The sequence below is a fragment of the Pristiophorus japonicus genome, chromosome 13 (assembly GCF_044704955.1).
Source record: "Pristiophorus japonicus isolate sPriJap1 chromosome 13, sPriJap1.hap1, whole genome shotgun sequence".
Classification (NCBI taxonomy): Eukaryota; Metazoa; Chordata; class Chondrichthyes; family Pristiophoridae; genus Pristiophorus; species Pristiophorus japonicus.
The window spans coordinates 69,513,962-69,533,808 of NC_091989.1; the positions used below are offsets into that span (position 1 = coordinate 69,513,962).

Genomic DNA, 19,847 nt, shown 5'->3' on the forward strand with positions numbered 1-19,847 from the left:
GCAGCACGAGCTGTAGGGGGCGGAGCCAGGTCTCTGCGCTGAAAACAGTACCGGGTCCTCTGCACATGCGCGCTACAGTGGGCAAAACTGTGGGAGGGGCCCGAAGCACGCAGCCCCTAGCCCTGGCCGAATGGCTTCACTGGGGCTGCGTGGATAAGGCTCCTCCCACCCGACCGGACCCCCGCTTTCCCCCCCCCGCCCCCCCCCGACTCGACCTCTGCTTCCCCCTCCACCCCCGGCGACTCGACCTCCGCTCCCTCCCCCCCCGGACCTCCGCGACTCTTACCCCCCCCCCCCCGGTGACCTCTGCGACCCCCCCCCCGAAACCCGACGCCACCTACCTGTAAATCCAGCCCGAAATCTTGGGCCCGGCCGTTCAGCCTCCTTCTCTCCCTTCCATCCCCCCTCTCCTTTCCTCCCTCCCTCCTCTCTCCTTCCCTCCCTCCCTCCTCTCTCCTTCCCTCCCTCCCTCCCCCTCACCCCCCTCCTCCTCCTCCTCCCCCTCCTCCCCCCCACCTCCTCCTCCTCCCCCTCCTCCTCCTCCCCCCCAACCTCCTCCCCCACCTCCTCCCCACCCCCCCACCTCCCTCCTCCTCCCCCACCCCCCTCCTCCCCCCCCCACCCCACCCCCTCCTCCCCCCACCCCACCCCCCTCTACCTCCCTCCCCCTTCTCCCCCTCCCCCTCCCACCCCCCTTCTCCCCCGCCCCTCGCTGTCAGAAACACAGATACTGACAGACAGAGAGTGAGAGACACACACACACAGACAGACAGAGAGATAGAGACACTGACAGAGACACACTGGGGGGGGTCGTCCCAGCACGCTGTTGGAGGACTCCCGGTGCTGCAGTCAGTAAGTAGAAAATGTTTTATTTATTGATTTTTTTAATTTTTTTTATTTTTTATTAATTTTTTTTGATTGATTTATTGGTTGATTTATTGATGTATTTATCATTTATTATTGATGATGGCTCTTTATTTGTAAAACTGAAGTGTTTAATGTTTGTAAACTTCCCTTTAAACCCTCCCCCCCCGCTCCATTCCCTACGCCTGATTTGTAACCTACGCCTGATTTTCTAAAGCGTAGACAAGGTTTTTTCGAACGTACAAAAATCTTCACTTACTCCATTCTAAGTTAGTTTGGAGTAAGTTTTCACTGCCTAAACTTTGAAAACAGGCGTAAGTGGCCGGACACGCCCCCTTTTGAAAAAAAAATTCTGTTCCAAAGTGAAACTGTTCGAACTGACTAGAACTGGAGCAAACTAAATGGCGAGAATTCAAATTTCTAAGATACTCCATTCTAAACCAGTTGCTCCAAACAAACAGGAGCAACTCAGGCCGAAACTTGGCCCCATTATTCTGAATTCCAATGAGTAGAGGCCCAACCTCCTCAACCTTCCCTCATAAGTCATCCCCCTCATCTCCGGAATCAACCTAGTGAACCTTCTCTGAACTGCCTCCAAAGCAAATATATCCTTTCGTAAATATGGAAACCAAAACTGCACACAGTTTTCCAGGTGTGGCCTCACCAATATCCTGTAGCAAGACTTCCCTGCTTTTATACTCCATCCCCTTTGCAATAAAGGCCAATATACCATTGGCCTGCCTAATCACTTGCTGTACCTGCATACTATCCTTTTGTGTTTCATGCACAAGTACCCCCAGGTTATTTGAATTTTGAAGCAAACAGCCTCAAATTTCTCAACAGATTGTCAGTTATGTAATGCTGACAGTTAGAAAATGTAAACATTCTACTTGCTAAACAAGGAGAGTCACACACAGAACGGCTGATTTTAACTTCCGCAGTGGCGGAAAACGGGCAGTTGTGGATCGGCTATCCATTATACATCCTGCCTGATCGTTATTTCCACTGGCCTCTAATTCAACCACAGCCCACATCCATCCCCCAGGTCCATTCCCCGTGGCAAACACAGCCCAGGTCCATCCCACAGTGCAAACACAGCCCAGGTCCATCCCACAGTGCAAACACAGCCCAGGTCCATCCCACAGTGCAAACACAGCCCAGGTCCATCCCACAGTGCAAACACAGCACAGGTCCATCCCACAGATCCATTCCCCGTGGCAAACACAGCCCAGGTCCATCCCACAGGACCATTCCCCAGTGCAAACACAGCCCAGGTCCATCCCACAGTGCAAACACAGCCCAGGTCCATCCCACAGTGCAAACACAGCCCAGGTCCATCCCACAGTGCAAACACAGCCCAGGTCCATCCCACAGTGCAAACACAGCCCAGGTCCATCCCACAGTGCAAACACAGCATAGGTCCATCCCACAGATCCATTCCCCGTGGCAAACACAGCCCAGGTCCATCCCACAGGACCATTCCCCAGTGCAAACACAGCCCAGGTCCATCCCACAGTGCAAACACAGCCCAGGTCCATCCCACAGTGCAAACACAGCCCAGGTCCATCCCACAGTGCAAACACAGCCCAGGTCCATCCCACAGTGCAAACACAGCACAGGTCCATCCCACAGTGCAAACACAACACAGGTCCATCCCACAGTGCAAACACAGCCCAGGTCCATCCCCCAGATCCATTCCCCGTGGCAAACACAGCCCAGGTCCATCCCACAGGACCATTCCCCAGTGCAAACACAGCCCAGGTCCATCCCACAGTGCAAACACAGCACAGGTCCATCCCACAGTGCAAACACAGCCCAGGTCCATCCCACAGTGCAAACACAGCCCAGGTCCATCCCACAGTGCAAACACAGCCCAGGTCCATCCCACAGTGCAAACACAGCCCAGGTCCATCCCACAGTGCAAACACAGCCCAGGTCCATCCCACAGTGCAAACACAGCACAGGTCCATCCCACAGATCCATTCCCCGTGGCAAACACAGCCTAGGTCCATCCCACAGGTCCATCCCACAGTGCAAACACAGCCCAGGTCCATCGCCTAGTGCAGCTAATCTCCATTATCCCTCCCCAGTCCTGAACAGTCGTTTACACAATTTCCATTATAAATGTGGCCATAGTAATTTGTAATAGAAATATAAAAATAAGAATAGAATGTATGGCTTTAAGATGGGGACTGAATAACGTGGGGGTTATTCCCTGGTCTCCCACCTCCTCTCTAGCCTCACTTTACCTGAAGACTACACTAGATCTTGTGTATAATGCCGCAGAAGATCGGCCAGTGTTTATTTTAAAGGTTTATCAAAGTGAAACAGCAGCCCTGATTCTAGTTGTGTACTAACACATGACGGACACTTGGATTAATTGGACACAGACAATTGTGCTTTTGATTTCCGTTTGTGTAATTACTATGTATACAATCAAGAGTTCACGTAAGATTACAACCAGGAAATCCCTAGATATTATCTAATTGTAATATACACTAACTGGTAATAAACTGCAGATGATTACTCTGTAAATTGCAGTCATTATACCACAATTATTAATCCATCATTGGCGTTGGATACCAACGGCACAGAGCAGCCAGGCCATTGATGTTTAGTATAACATTTCCCCCAAAACACACAGCTACACAGTAAGTCAACAAATGACCCAGAAAATGCACAGTATACAGCATAAACATAATGGATCAAGTCCCCATGATATTTCCCAGTTTCTGGGATGTAATGACTGCTAACGTATCACACTGCCAGGCCCAATAGGCTGGAAACAGAACTTTCATCATCAAATGTCTAATCAACCCTAGCACAATTTGGGAGTATGACACACCTGTGTGTGTGCATCGGTACGCGCGCATGTGTGTGTGTGTGTGTGTGTGTGTGTGTGTGTGAGAGTACCTGTGTGAGTGTGTATCAGTACCTGTGTGTGTGTGTGTGTGTGTGTGTGTGTGTGTATCAGTACCTGTGTGTGTGTGTGCGCGCATCGGTATGTGTGTGTGTGTGTGTCACTACGTGTGTGTGTGTGTGTGTGTGCGCATCAGTACCCGTGTGTGTGCATGTGTGTGTCAGCACCTGTGTGAGTGTGTGTGTGTCTGTATCAATACCTGTGTGTGTGTGCGTTTGTGTGTCTGTATCAATACCGGTGTGTGTGTGTGTGTGCATGCATCACTACCTGTGTGTGTATGTGTGTGCACGCATCAATATCTGTGTGTGTGTGCATGCATCAGTACCTGTGTGTGTGTGTGTGTGTAAAAACGTGTGTGTGTGTGTGTGTGTGTAGGAACCTGTGTGTGTGCGTCAGTACCTGTGTGTGTGTGTGTGTGTGCGTGTGTGTCAGTACCTGTATGTGTCAGATGGAAGTACACATGTGCCCTTAATAGAGTGCTACAGAACCAACAGTATAACTTGAGTCTGTCAGCCCCACTGCAGTCTAAGGTTGTACTGGCTCCTACTTGCCATTGCCCTGTATATCCTTCTACTCTCCAGTCTCAATAATGTTCAATGCACATTTTAAAGCATCCTTGACATGTAACACTGAACCACATATATGTGGTGCCCAGACACTAATCTAGATTCAGGGACATACCTTAAATGTGTCAGTCCCAGGCTGTGGGGAATTCCCATCCGTTCCATGTTTGCTGCCCTACAGGAAATAAAGAACAAAAGATTGTAACTGGATAGAAAGTGCAACGTGTCAAGCTTCAACCAAAAACATCCACTTTTGCTTCAAGAGAAAACAATTGCGAGACATTCACAACAACACTTGTCGAATCCGTTCAGTAAATCTCAAGTACCTGCACACACTAACCCCACAGTAACCCCCACGGTAACCCCCACAGTAACTCCCCACGGTAACCCCCAACGGTTACCCCTATGGTGACCTCCATGGTGACCTCCATGGTGACCTCCATGGTGACCCCCGTGGTGACCCCACGGTAACCCCCACGGTAACTCCACCGTAACCCGCACAGTAACCCCATAGTGACCCCCACAGTGAATTCCCCCCCCCCCCACAGTAACCCCCACAGTAACCCCCAGCTCCACACTTGGAATTATTCAGGGGTTTCAAATGACCCACTTTAGGCCACATACTTTGCCAGTAAATATCGTTCAACAGTAGCTGGAATGTGCACAGCAGAATACATTGCCCTTTGATTGTGACTAAAATACACAAACCTTTTTGGCCGGAGGACAATGTATGTCACACCAGGTACTTTCCACTGACAAGTGTAAACAAATAGCCAGCCCGATAAAGCGGGATACAGGTAGTTTAAGAGTCATTTAATAATACATATACACAAAAATAAATTAAAACAATTATTAATTGACAAAATAAATGAGTTTAAAGCGTAAACACTAATGAGCGCTTAAAACTTCTGAAGCTATCAGTCGCCATAACAATAGCTTGACCTTGGAGACTTGCATCTGCTGTCTTTGTAACAAGGGGGCGTGCATTAATTTATCCAACAGGACACTCACTGCCCCTTGTCCCAGACACTCATCCGCGAGCAACAGCATCTTTAACATAGAAACATAGAAAATAGGTGCAGCAGTAGGACATTCGGCCCTTCGAGCCCAGAGGGTCACAGTTAAGTACTTGCTGGGGACGGCAGTGAGAGGGAGAGGCGTCCATGTTCTCTGTGGAGAGCGTGTCGCACAGCACTGCTTCGTCTGGGCTTTGCTGAACTCAACCATCGACCCATTGCTCCACGAGATCTCCCCGTCCTTATTTCATGGTCTAACACAGTGCCTGCAGAATGCTGGGTAATCAGTGTGTGCCACGACTGATGCGAGCAGTGCGGGCATTTAGTACAAAAAGAGGCTGTGGCTCTGTGGGTAGCATCCTCGCCACTGAGTCAGAAGGTTGTGGGGTCAAGTCCCACGCCAGGAACTTGAGCACAAAAATCTAGACTGATACTCCAGTGCAGTGCTGAAGGAGTGCCTGCACTGTTGGAGATGCCGTCTTTCGGATGAGACATTAAACCGAGGCCCCGTCTGCCCTCTCAGGTGGATGTAACAAATCCCATGGCATTATTTCGACGAAGAGCAGGGGAGTTATCCCCAGTGTCCTGGGCCAATATTTATCCCTCAATCAACATCACAAAAATACAGATGATCTGGTCGTTATTACATTGTTGTTTGTGGGAGCTTGCTGTGTGCAAATTGGCTGCTGTGTTTCCCACATTACAACAGTGACTACACTCCAAAAGTAATTCATTGGCTGTAAAGCGCTTTGAGATGTCCGGTGGTTGTGAAAGGTGCTATATAAATGCAAGTCTTTCTTCTTTTCTGTGTAGTTTTCTGTTTATAAAACCTGACCTGAACCCATTGCACGGTGTACGTTGGTAAATCGATAAGCACCCGGTGTTTAATGACTGGTTAAATTTGGACAGAGGCAGGACAGGAACTTAGGAAGAAAGGTACTGACTGGAGTTATTCCAGCTATCAATTGTGGAACAACAGAAGTGATCTCTGGGCTGCTATAATGGACAGCTCCAGCCCCAGTAAAGCACTCACTCTTGTTCTGTTATCATCCAGACATTATATTGCACTATAACCTCCGAATACATTGTACATAAGAACATAAAAACAGAACATAAGAATTAGGAACAGGAGTAGGCCATTTAGCCCCTCGAGCCTGCTCCGCCATTCAACAAGATCATGGCTGATCTGGCCGTGGACTCAGCTCCACTTACCCGCCCGCTCCCCATAACCCTTAATTCCCTTATTGGTTAAAAATCTATCTATCTGTGACTTGAATACATTCAATGAGCTAGCCTCAACTGCTTCCTTGGGCAGAGAATTCCACAGATTCACAACCCTCTGGGAGAAGAAATGCCTTCTCAACTCGGTTTTAAATTGGCTCCCCCGTATTTTGAGGCTGTGCCCCCTAGTTCTAGTCTCCCCGGCCAGTGGAATCAACCTCTCTGCCTCTATCTTGTCTATCCCTTTCATTATTTTAAATGTTTCTATAAGATCACCCCTCATCCTTCTGAACTCCAACGAGTAAAGACCCAGTCTACTCAATCTATCATCATAAGGTAACCCCCTCATCTCCGGAATTAGCCTAGTGAATCGTCTCTGTATCCCTTCCAAAGCTAGTATATCCTTCCTTAAGTAAGGTGACCAAAACTGCACGCAGTACTCCAGGTGCGGCCTCACCAATACCCTGTACAGTTGCAGCAGGAGCTCCCTGCTTTTGTACTCCATACCTCTCGCAATGAAGGCCAACATTCCATTCGCCCTCCTGATTACCTGTTGCACCTGCAAACTAACCTTTTGGGGTAGTCGTGGCCGACTGGTTAAGGCGATGGACTAGAAATCCATTGGGTTATCCCGCGCAGGTTCGAATCCTACCGACTGCGGTTCTCAGCATTTTCTAAAAGAGTTTCATGCACAAGGACCCCCAGGTCCCTCTGCACCGCAGCATGTTGTAATTTCTCCTCATTCAAATAATATTCCCTTTTACTGTTTTTTTTCCCCAAGGTGGATGACCTCACATTTTCCGACATTGTATTCCATCTGCCAAACCTTAGCCCATTCGCTTAACCTATCTAAATCTCTTTGCAGCCTCTCTGTGTCCTCTACACAACCTGCTTTCCCACTAATCTTTGTGTCATCTGCAAATTTTGTTACACTACACTCTGTCCCCTCTTCTAGGTCATCTATGTATATTGTAAACAGTTGTGGTCCCAGCACTGATCCCTGTGGCACACCACTAACCACTGATTTCCAACCCAAAAAGGACCCATTTATCCCGACTCTCTGCTTTCTGTTAGCCAGCCAATTCTCTATCCATGCAAATACATTTCCTCTGACTCCGCGTACCTTTATCTTCTGCAGTAACCTTTTGTGTAGCACCTTATCGAATGCCTTTTGGAAATCTAAATATTCCACATCCATCGGTATACCTCTATTGAGGATATCATTATATCCTCAAAGAATTCCAGTAAATTAGTTAAACATGATTTCCCCTTCATGAATCCATGTTGCGTCTGCTTGATTGCACTATTCCTATCTAGATGTCCCGCTATTTCTTCCTTAATGATAGCTTCAAGCATTTTCCTCACTACAGATGTTAAACTAACCGGCCTATAGTTACCTGCCTTTTGTCTGCCCCCTTTTTTAAACAGAGGCGTTACATTAGCTGCTTTCCAATCCGCTGGTACCTCCCCAGAGCCCAGAGAATTTTGGTAGATTATAACGAATGCATCTGCTATAACTTCCGCCATCTCTTTTAATACCCTGGGATGCATTTCATCAGGACCAGGGGACTTGTCAACCTTGAGTCCCATTAGCCTGTCCAGCACTACCCCCCTAGTGATAGTGATTATCTCAAGGTCCTCCCTTCCCACATTCCCGTGACCAGCAATTTTTGGCATGGTTTTTGTGTCTTCCACTGTGAAGATCGAGGCAAAATAATTGTTTAAGGTCTCAGCCATTTCCACATTTCCCATTATTAAATCTCCCTTCTCATCTTCTAAGGGACCAACATTTACTTTAGTCACTCTTTTCCGTTTTATATATCGGTAAAAGCTTTTACTATCTGTTTTTATGTTTTACGCAAGTTTACTTTCGTAACCTATCTTTCCTTTCTTTATTGCTTGCTTAGTCATTCTTTGCTGTCGTTTAAAATTTTCCCAATCTTCTAGTTTCCCACTAACCTTGGCCACCTTATACGCATTAGTTTTTAATTTGATACTCTCCTTTATTTCCTTGGTTATCTACGGCTGGTTATCCCTTCTCTTACCGCCCTTCTTTTTCACTGGAATATATTTTTGTTGAGCACCATGAACGAGCTCCTTAAAAGTCCTCCACTGTTCCTCAATTGTGCCACCGTTTAGTCTGTGTTTCCAGTCTACTTTAGCCAACTCTGCCCTCATCCCACTGTAGTCCCCTTTGTTTAAGCATAGTACGCTCGTTTGAGACACTACTTCCTCACCTTCAATCTGTATTAAAAATTCAACCATACTGTGATCACTCATTCCGAGAGGATCTTTTACTAGGAGATCGTTTATTATTCCTGTTTCATTACACAGGACCAGATCTAAGATAGCTTGCTCCCTTGTAGGTTCCGTAACATACTGTTCTAAGAAACAATCCCGTATGCATTCTATGAATTCCTCCTCCAGGCTACCCCGTGCAATTTGATTTGACCAATCAATATGTAGGTTAAAATCCCCCATGATTACTGCCGTTCCTTTTTCACATGGGGACTCGGGTGTTTCATTTACTCAGGGACTACACTAGGGTCACGAGGTTGATTCCTGAGATGAAGGGGTTGTCTTTTGAAGAAAGGTTGAGCAGGTTAGGCCTATACTCTCAGGAGTTTAGAAGAATGAGAGGTGATCTTATTGTAGCGTATAAGATACTGAGGGGGCTGGACAGGGTAGATGCAGAGAGGATGTTGCCCCGCGTGGGGGAATCTAGAACTAGGGGGCATAGTCTCAGAATAAGGGGCCGCCCATTTAAAACAGAGATGAGGAGGAATTTCCTCTCTCAGAGGGTTGTAAATATATGGCATTTTCTGCCCCAGAGAGCTGTGGAGGCTGGGTCATTGAATATACTTAAGGTGGAGATGGACAGACTTTTGAGCGATAAGGGAGTCGAGGGATATGGGGAGCGGGCGGGGAAATGGAGCTGAGTCCATGATCAGATCAGCCATGATCTTATTGAATGGTGGAGCGGGCTCGAGGAGCTGTATGGCCTACTCCTGCTCCTATTTCTTATGTACACACACACACAAACACACGACCCATCACACCAGCCAACCACAATTTCCATTGCTGTGGATTGATTCTGGGACTGTTATAATTATTACTTTCAGTGGTGTTTTGGGATTGCACTCTACATTACCCTGCACTCTTCCACAAAAAAAACACTAACCTTTCACAGAACAGATGAAATGGCAAATATCAGCAGCAATGGGAAAGAGGCACTCCGGTAAACACCTTCCCTTCACCGCTCAACAGCTTGGAGACGAGAGGCCCGGAATTGGGGTTTAATGAAGTCAGGCTAGTCCCTCCCTTTCCCGTTCGATTAGGGTCCACATGCGCAATGTCATTCCAAGCTCATCTTCAGGTTCTTCCTGCAGCAGAGTACGATGGTCCAGTTACACTGCAGGACTTGTGGCCAAGTGTGAAGGTCTCTGAAGCACATCCAGGCAGGTGCTGACAACCAACCTCTGGGAGGTCCTCCGTTCCCCAGAGAGTTCTTGCCTTTCCAGGTTTGTTTGTCTTTTGTGTCATTCGATCTGCCGCCCAGCCAGCAACATGGTATTTTAATTGAAAGAGCTTGCATTTATATAGCGCCTTTCATAACCTCAAGACAACCTGGATTTTCCGGTGATGTCCGCCTCTGTTTGTGCCTCGGAGGGACAACAGTGGTGGCGGTGAGCTTTACCGGGTGGGCAGCCAGCTTTCAGCGCCCTGCCGGGGTTTTTGGGGACGGTTTCGGTGGGGGCGCGGAGCATTACCGCCCGGGAGAGGCGAGTCGGTGTGCAAGGCCCCTGGTTACGACACCGGCTCGCTTTTGCACTCCCGCCTGAGTCGTGCACCCCGCAGCGCCCCCTGCTGGTACCGCCTGTGGAAGCGGGCAGTCCAACCTATACACCGGCTGTGGTGAGGTCAGTAATGTATACCTCAGGTAAGTGTGGCTGGTTTTTCTTTTCTTTTGTTTGCGATTTATGTTGTGGTGGCGTGGGCCATGTATTGGGAATGTTTTTGATGGGTTTTTTCGGGGTGTTTTTCTCCCCAGGCCTCTCTCAGGGCGCTCCGAGGCCGGCTGTTTAGCTCGGGATTTTCCCATGCTCAGCCGGCCTAGCGCCCTAAGACAGGTGTACAACGCCTCCCTTAGTGCCCAGCTGCCCAATTTTGCTGACTGAGGCGCAAGCTGTTCCCGGGTGCTAACTTTATCGCCCCGCCGCCATTACCGCCCCGAAAATCTAGCCCTTTTAAAGTGTTTTACAGCCAATGAAGTACTTTTGAAGTGCAATCACTGTTCTAATGTGGGAAACGCAGCAGCCAATTTGCACACAGCACGGTCCCACAAACAGCAATGTGATAAATGATCATTAAATCTGTTCTTTTAGTGATGTTAAGTTGAGGGATAAATATTGGCTAGGACACCGGGGAGGACTTCCCTTGCTTGTCTTTGAAATAGTGCCGAGGGATCTTTTGCATCCACCCAATAGAGCAGACTAGGTTTAGCGTGTCACTCAAAAGACGACATCTCCAACAGTGCAGTACTGCCTTAGTCATCATAGACAGTCTCTCGAAATTGAGGAAGACTTGTTTCCATTCTGAAAGTGAGTTCTGAGGTGACTGAAATGTCCAATACGGGAATTACAGTCTCTGTCACAGGTGGGACAGACAATCATTGAGGGAAAGGGTGGGTGGGGAATCTGGTTTGCCGCACGCTCTTTCCGCTGCCTGCGCTTGCTTTCTGCATGATCTCGGCGACGAGACTCGAGGTACTCAGCGCCCTCCCGGATGCACTTCCTCCACTTAGGGCGGCCTTTGGCCAGGGACTCCCAGGTATCAGTGGGGATGTTACATTTTATCAAGGAGGCTTTGAGGGTGACCTTGAAACGTTTCCTCTGCCTCAGTACTGCACTGGGCGTGTCAGACAGTACTGCACAGGGATTATGTTTTCAAGTCTCTGGAGTGGAACTTAAAGCCACCATCTTCTGCTGCACCCACTGAGCCTAGCAGACAATTTTCTGATGCACTGCAGCATGAGTTACATCCAATGGGAAGTCAAGCTTGCAATCAGGGCACAGACACAGTTCAGCATCTTCATCGCAGGAACTGAGCCTCTTGAGCCAAGGGTCCTGTCATGCAGATGTGCTGACTGGGAAACAGTGAATACACATTTTACAAAGTGCAAATAGCAAACAGCCTGAAGGAAGTATTGTCGAGGGGGGGTAGAGATCTTTAGCACAGAATTTCTCGCCCAAGATCTGCACAGCTGAAAGGAGCCGGGGTGGAAATAATACAATGGGTGATCAATTAAGGTCAAGTAACCTGCCAGCACTCACTTACAGCCAATGAATTATCTTTGAAAGCGCAGACACTGTTGTTACTTAGGAAAACGTATCAGTCAATTTGTGGACAATAAGATCTCACAAACAGCAGTGAGATAAACGACTAGTCAATCTGCTTTGGTTGAGGGATAACTTTGGCCAGGACTGAAAGACTTGCATTTATATAGCATCCTTACTATCGGAAAACATCCCAAGGCAGTTCACAGAAGCCAAGTCAAACAGTGACATTAAGGCAAAGAAGGCGATATTGTGGGAGAGGGAGACTAAAATCTTTGTCACATCAAAGGATGACAAAGGGGTTGAGAGGGGCGAGGTTTAGGGAGAGAATTCCAGAGCTTAGGGCCAGGACGGCTGAAGATACGGGCCACCAAATGGTGGGGCGAAGGGATTGGGGTATGTTGAAGGCCAGAGTTGGAGGAGTTCATGGAGGGTTGGTGGGCTAGAAGAGATTATAGAGATAGGGAGCAGAGAGGCAATGAAAGGATTTGAACGCGAGGATGAGAATTTTAAATTTGAGGACCAGAAGCCAGTGTAGGTCAGCGAGCACAGGGATGATGGGTGAGCGGGACTTGGTGCGAGTTAGGACACGGGCAGCAGAGTTTGGATGAGCTCAAATTTATGGAGGGTGTAGGTTGGGAGCCCGATCAGGAAAGCATTGTAACAGTCCATTGTGGAGATGACCAAAGCATGGATGAGGATTGAAGCAATAGATGGGCTGAGGCCAAGGCAGAGAGTGGCAGAATGATGAGGAATAGGATTCCGAAAGTAAAGGTGCAGGAGCTGGAAGAGAAGCTTTAGCTACAATTGGATCAGTAAGACTGGAACTAAGTGAGGGCAGTCCCGCTCAGCTGCACGATGGAGGAGCGGCGTTGGAGGAGAATTTTGTGGTTGGCCGTGTGAAAGGCTGCAGACAGGTCGAGAAGGATGAGGAGGAATAGTTTACCGCAGTCATAATCACATAGGATGTCACTTGTGACTTTGATGAGAGCCGTTTCAGTGCTGTGGCAAGGGGAAAACCTGATTGGAGAGATTGGAACATGGATTGCGGGCAGGATGTATACAGATTTGGGAGGTGACAACACGTTCAAGGGCTTTGATGAGGAAAGGGAGGCTGCTGATTGGGTGGCAGTTTGCAAAGACAGAGGGGTCTACGGTGAGATTTTTTGAGGCGGGAGTGAAATCGACAGTATTGAAATGGAGGAAAACAGTAGCTGAAGAGAGGTGGATGGTAGTTTGGTGGGAATGGGGTCAAGAGAGCAGGAGGTGGGTCTCACGGACAAGGTGAGCTTGGAGGTGGCATGAGGGGAAGTGGACAGAAACTAGAACAAGTCACAGGTTCAGACCTAAGGTATCAATACATCAAGGTCGGGATGAGAGGAATTGTAGACTGCCTGCTAAGCGTATTGTGTGTGCAATTTATCTTTGGTGGAAGTGGGCAACACTGCATTCATTGCTTATATTTAGATCGACTGTATGACTTGCTCAACCACTTCCAGGACCATTAAAGGTCAACCATCCAGAGTTACAAGTAGGCCTGGTGGGCGTGAGTGTTGGGGGAAGGGGGGGGGGGCGAGGGGTGACGGGCTCCCTTCATTAGGTGAACCATCTGGGACTTTACAACAATTCATTAGTATCTATCTTTTTTTTTGGATACCCCAGCCCACAAATTATCAAATTTATTAAATTGAATTTCACAACTTGCGCTGGTGGGGCGTAAAAACACAGCAGGGGGGGGGTGGGGGGGTCATTTTAACCTTCAGCACTTGGGGGGCTAGACTAGCAGAGCAGATTGCCCACCCGCTACAAAACCCAACCATTTTCCATTTATGTTGATTTTGAACGGGATGAAAATCAGGCAGGTGCTATAACGGGAGGAGGCCATTCAGCCCCTCGAGCCTGTTCCGCCATTCGATTTGATCACGGCTGATCTGTATCTTAACTCCATTTACCCTCCTTGCTTCTATTGCCAAATAAAAATCTATCTATCTCAGTTTTGACATTTTCAGTTCACCCCCCCCTGCACCCACCCCCCGCCCGCCCAGCCTCAACAGCTTTGGGGGGGGCGGGGTACCAGATTTCTACCACCCTTTATGTGAAATCCTTCCTGATATCACCCCTGAACGGCTTGGCTCTAATTTTAAGGTTATGCCCCCTTGTTCTGGACTCCCCCCACTTGAGGAAATAGGATCTCACTATCTACCCTATCAAATCTTTTAAACATCTTAAACACCTTAATTAGATCACCCTTTAATCTTCTATACGCAAGGGAATACAAGCCTAGTCTGTGCAACCTGTCCTTTTAGCCCCAGTGTCAGTCTGGTGAGTCTGCACTGCTCCCTCTCTAAGGACAATATAGCATTCCTGAGCTACGGTGCCCCGAACTGGAGCTCTTTAGTTGGGTGGAATCCACTCCGCCACGTCAATTAATCGCCTAATCATTGAAGGTGAAAACTGCCACTTCAATCTCTGGGTTGCTAATCCCATACCATTGTACCCACATGATGTATCCTACAGATATGATTAATATTATCAGACTCAAGTTATCCAGTGATTTTTATTTTCCTTTGATATATTTACTCATTTGATTGCTGATATGACCCAGTGTCTGCTGTGGTTCAGTGGGTAGCACTCTTGCCTCTGAGTCAGATGGTTGTGGGTTCATAGTCCCAATCCAGGCTGACACTCCAGTGCCGTGCTGAGGGAGTGCTGCACTGTTGGAGGTGCCATCTTTCGGATGAGACATTAAACCGAGGCCTCGTCTGCTCTCTCAGGTGGACGTATAAGAACCCGTGGCACTATTTCGAAGAGGAGCAGGGGAGTTATCCCTGTATCCTGGACCAACATTTATCCCTCAATCAAACAAACAAAAAAAACAGATTATCTGGTCATTATCACATTGCTGTTTGTGGGAGTTTGTAGTGCGCAAATTAGCTGCCATGTTTCCCACATTACAACAGTATCTACACTCCAAAAAGTACTTATTGGCTGTAGAGTGCTTTGAGACGTCTGGTGGTTGTGGAAGGCGCTATATAAATACAATAACAGAAAGATCAGAATGAGGGGAAAATTATATCTGCCTGCAAGAAAATATGGTTCTGCACAAGTGCATGTGATGCTGATTATCTAGTCACTGTAGATTAAACTCAATAAATCAAAAACATGTGACTTTTGAATTCTGGACAGTAAACAAAATGGTTCTGTCCCTCATCTTAAAATCGCAGATATGTAGGAACTTGAAATGGTGCGTGACCAGTGAAGTTGCACAGTCGATGCCAAGTATCAAAGTAACTGTACTTGTACAAAGCCACCCCAGATTTAAATGGTTTACAATGTTATAAAACAATCGATGCTAAACAGAAATCCTATCAGTCACAGTACATCAAGCTACAGGGGACAGGATGGCCCAACCTGTTTCCCCATTGCACAACAATGCACAACTGTGACAAAAGCAAAATACTGCGCAAGCTAGAATCTGAAATAAAAACAAAAATTGCTGCAAACACTCAGCAGGTCAGGCAGCATCTGTGGCGAGAGAAACTGAGTTAACGTTTCAGGTCGATGAGCACTTATGATTTCCAGTGTCTTCATCAGACGATTTATCTTTTTATAAAAAAACATGCACTGTTTGGGGGAGTACTTCGGTCACGTTGCGGCGGTAATCCAGGCAGAGCGGGAATTTTAGCTCCTTGAAAAGGTTTGCACCTCCCGGCTAGAAATTCATCAGAATCGGTCGAGGAGCTGTGACAGGGGCGATAATTCAGCCGTTGCACATCAGAGCTGGGGGCGGTGATAACGAAAGTTTGGTCGGTACATTTTGTGGACCCATTGGGCGGAACTCTGAATCAGATCCCGGAAAACGCCGAGTCTTAAAGGCGCAGCACAGTAATGCACTCATTACAGTTTTCAAACTCACTTGTTTCCCCCTGCGCTGTTAGGTCTGTCTGCCGCGGCAAACTGGGAGGCTCATGCACCGTGCTGTGTGTAAACGTTGCACTGACTGTGACCTCTGAGGGAAGCACTTCCTCATCCCTTTAAGTAGCCGCCAGTTAACGACTCTGCAAGCCTGTACCCACTGTTTTTCCAGACGGTGTTATTGGCGGGCGCTCAATGAGGCGCACCGAATTTACCGACCGGGGAGCAAGTGTGGGCGTGGCACCAGGATTATGTCATGACCGGAGCGATCGTCAGCAGCCGGGCGCTACTGGTTTGCTCCCCCGGTGAGCCTCTAATGAAAGCTACGCGCCCGGTCACTAAGCTCTAACACTCCTATTAACGCCCCCTCTGGCCGCTAACTGAGGCCTTAGACAACCAAAAATCCAGCCCTTTGTCTTTCAGATGAGACGTTAAACCGAGGCCCGATCTGCCCTCTCAGGTGGACATAAAAGATCGCATGGCACTATACGAAGAAGAGCAGGGGAGTTCTCCTCAGTGTCCTGCCCAATATTTATCCCAAAACCAACATCGCGGGGGGGGGGCCTTGCTGTGTACAAATTGGATGGCACGTCTCCTACATTACAACAGTGACTACGCTTCAAAAGGACTTCATTGGCTGCGAAGCATTTTGGGACAGCCGGTGGTCGTGAAAGGCGCTATAGAAATACAAGTTCTTTCTTTCCAAGATATTTTTTTCCTCTCAAATGGTTAGACCACACTTGGGAATACTGCACACAGTTCTGGTCGCCATATTATAAAAAGGATATAGAGGCACTGGAGAGGGTGCAGAGAAGATTTACAACGATGATACCTGAAATGCAAGGGTATACATATCGGGAAAGGATGAACAAGCTGGGTCTCTTTTCTCTTGAAAAAAGAAGGCTGAGGGGTGACCTAGTAGAGGTCTTTAAAATGATGAAAAGGTTTTGATAGAGTGGACACAGAGAGAATGTTTCCACTTGTGGGGAAGAGCATAACTAGAGGCCATCAAAATACGATAGTCACCAAGAAATCTAATAGGGAATTCAGAAGAAACTTCTTTACCCAAAGAGAGTGGTGAGAATGTGGAACTCACTACCACAGGGAGTGAGTGAGGTGAATAATATAGAGGCATTTAAGGTGAGGCTAGACAAACATATGAGGGAGAAGGGGATAGAGGGTTATGCGGATAGGGTTATGGGGAGCGGACGGGGAAGTGGAGTTGAGGCCAAGATCAGATCAGCCATGATCTTATTGAATAGCAGAGCAGGCTCGAGGGGCCAAGTGGCCTACTCCTGCTCCTATTTCTTATGTTCTTATAGAGTTAGAGGAGGAAAGACAGGAGGAGGCTGGAGTGGAGCATAAACGCCAGCCAGTATGGACAGGTTGGGCCGAATGGCCTGCTCCTATGTTGTACATCCTGTGTAATCCGATGTAATCCTATGTAATCCTGCCGATTTCCTGTCTCTTCTCGATCCAGCAAGAAGAGATGTTCATTTTACAATGATTTTGTCAGGAGAAAAAAAGTGTGCTACGATTTTTAGCCATGCACATGAGAGAGAGTCACGGCATTCGACAGTTCAGTGTGAACTGAACATCTCTGAAAAAGGAGGAGAAACGAGACACAGCAGCTCTCTCAGCCAGTCAGACTGAGAGCTGTCAGCTCTAGTAATAGCAGCATTGCCCTTCAGAGGTTGGGAAGCAGAGCTCGAAATAAACCCAGCGGCTGAGCAGGGAGCGGGACTACTGTGCAATCTCAACATGAAGGGCCAGTGCAACTTCTCTACCCTGCTGTACAGGAATTAAGATCCGGTTTGATTAAAGTGAGCATAAATTTCATGAATTTTTTTGCACGAAAACACAAATGCAGGCAGGGTTGTTTTTTTGCATTTTGCATTATTAAAATTACAGTCAGATCACTCTGCACAGATTCCAAAGTTGTATTTTAACAAGAGTTAATAATTCTGACCTGAACAAAAGGGACACATTGCGTTGCATTGTTCGCCCTTGCCCAGGAAGCTTTGGTTAAAATCCAGGAGTACTTTGTGTCAGATGCAATTGCAATAAAACAGGAAAAGCTGCACTTACCTCCATTTTTTTTAATCTATCAGTCTCCAGGCACGTTTTAATTCTTTCCAGTGGATTCTGCAGATAGGAGGGGAATAGTGTTGGAAGGTTTAAGTGTAACGTGTGGGAGTGAATTGCAGCGAAGTCTCCAGTGGTCGGTCCGATGAGCGGATTCCACAGCCCACCACTGCAGAGAGAGAGAGAGAGACACGTTGCCACAGGCTGCGCTCGGTTTCTGCTTTATTTAAGGTGCTTCTGACCTGCCCCTCATTGCATCAGCCGGGACAAAAGGCATCTGCCTCCCTCCCCAGCCCTCGCGTCACTCAACCTCACAGCACCAGGCGCCCACCCACAGCCTCAGCCTTCACAAAACCTCCCCCTTGCACTCCGTGTTCCCAAATCTGCCCCTAGCCCACGTCATTGGTTGCCTTTTTATGCAGGGTTATTTAAAAACAAAGTACTACAAGTTCAAAAAATTGAATCAGATGTTGCAAAAAAAACCTCTAAAGCAAGATCTTTCTTGATTTCATCTTGGGGTCAAAGAAGCAAGACTTGCATTTTTCCCCCACATTACAACAGTGACAACATTGTACACTCACTGGCTGTAACGCGCTTTCATACATCCAATGGTCATGAAAGGCGCTATATAAATGCAAGTCTTATTTTCTATGGCGCCTTTCACGACCGCCGGACATCCCAAAGCGCTTTACAACCAATTGAAGTACTTTTTTTTTTTGAGTGTAGTCACTGTTGTAATGTGGGAAGCACGGCAGCCAATGTGCGCACAGCAAGCTCCCGCAAACAGCAATGCGATAATGACCAGATAATCTGTTTTAGTGATGTTGATTGAGCGACAAATATTGATCAGAACTCTCCTGCTCTTCTTTGAAATAGTGCCATGGGATCTTTTACGTCCACCCGAGGGAGCAGACGGTACCTCGGTTTAATGTCGCATCTGAAAGACGGCACCTCTGACAGTGCAGCACTCCCTCAGCACTGCACTGGAGTGTCAGCCTGGATCTTGGTCCTCTGGTATCTGGATGTGGGTAAAGCCACATTTATTACCGATTCACAGTTGCCCTGAGGTGATAGTGAGCTCGCTAGGCCACTACAGAGGGGGTTAAGAGTCAACCACATATGAAATTAGAGCAGATGACCAAAAGCTTGGTCAAAGAGGTAGGTTTTAAGGAGCGTCTTGAAGGAGGAAAGAGAGGTAGAGAGGCGGAGAGGTTTAGACAGGGAATTCCAGAGCTTGGGGCCGAGACAACAGAAGGCACGGCCACCAATGTTTGAGCGATTATAATCAGAGATGCTCAAGAGGGCAGAATTAGAGGAGCGCAGACATCTCGGGGGGTTGTGGGGCTGGAGGAGATTACAGAGATAGGGAGGGGCGCGGCCTTGGAGAGATTTGTAAACAAGTATCAGAATTTTGAAATCGAGGTATTGCTTAACCGGGAGCCAATGTAGGTCAGCGAGCACAGGGCTGATGGGTGAAGGGATTTGGTGCGTTTCTTCCTGTGTCCATGCCTGTCCCCTTTTTCTCACTTCTGGACTCGATTTCTCCAATGCCCTCCTTTCTGACCTCCCCACCACCTTCGTTCTCCACCCTTTATAAATTCCAACCTGTCCAAGCCCAACTGTCAATATTCTCACCCCACATTAAGTTTCACTCACCCATCACCCATCACCCCCGTTCTTTCTGGTTGACATTGTCTCCCCATGCCCAATAAATTAAAGTTTGAAATCCTCATCTTCAACTAAGTCCATGTCCTCTCCCAGACCTATCTCTGCAACCATCTCCAGTTTTACATCCTTTGGCCATCCGACTCTGGTCTTCGTGGGCACCCTCTTCCCTTCAAAAACATAAGAAATAAGAGCAGGAGTAGGCCATTTGGCCCCTTGAGCCTGCTCCGCCATTCAATAAGATCATGGTTGATCTGATCAT

General features: G+C 47.8%; 1 protein-coding gene across 1 annotated transcript in view; it reads right to left on the reverse strand.

Annotated features, from left to right (window-relative positions):
- bcat1 (branched chain amino-acid transaminase 1, cytosolic) overlaps positions 1 to 18,248 on the reverse strand; it is a 77,747-nt gene extending 59,499 nt beyond the window's left edge. The window contains exons 1-2 of the mRNA XM_070897619.1: positions 17,924 to 18,248; positions 4,466 to 4,522 (exon numbers count right to left, since the gene is read on the reverse strand). Coding sequence (XP_070753720.1) covers positions 4,466 to 4,522; positions 17,924 to 17,929 — 63 coding nt within the window. The 5' untranslated portion in view covers positions 17,930 to 18,248. The remainder of the gene's footprint in view (positions 1 to 4,465; positions 4,523 to 17,923) is intronic.
- Positions 18,249 to 19,847: the final 1,599 nt, after the last annotated feature.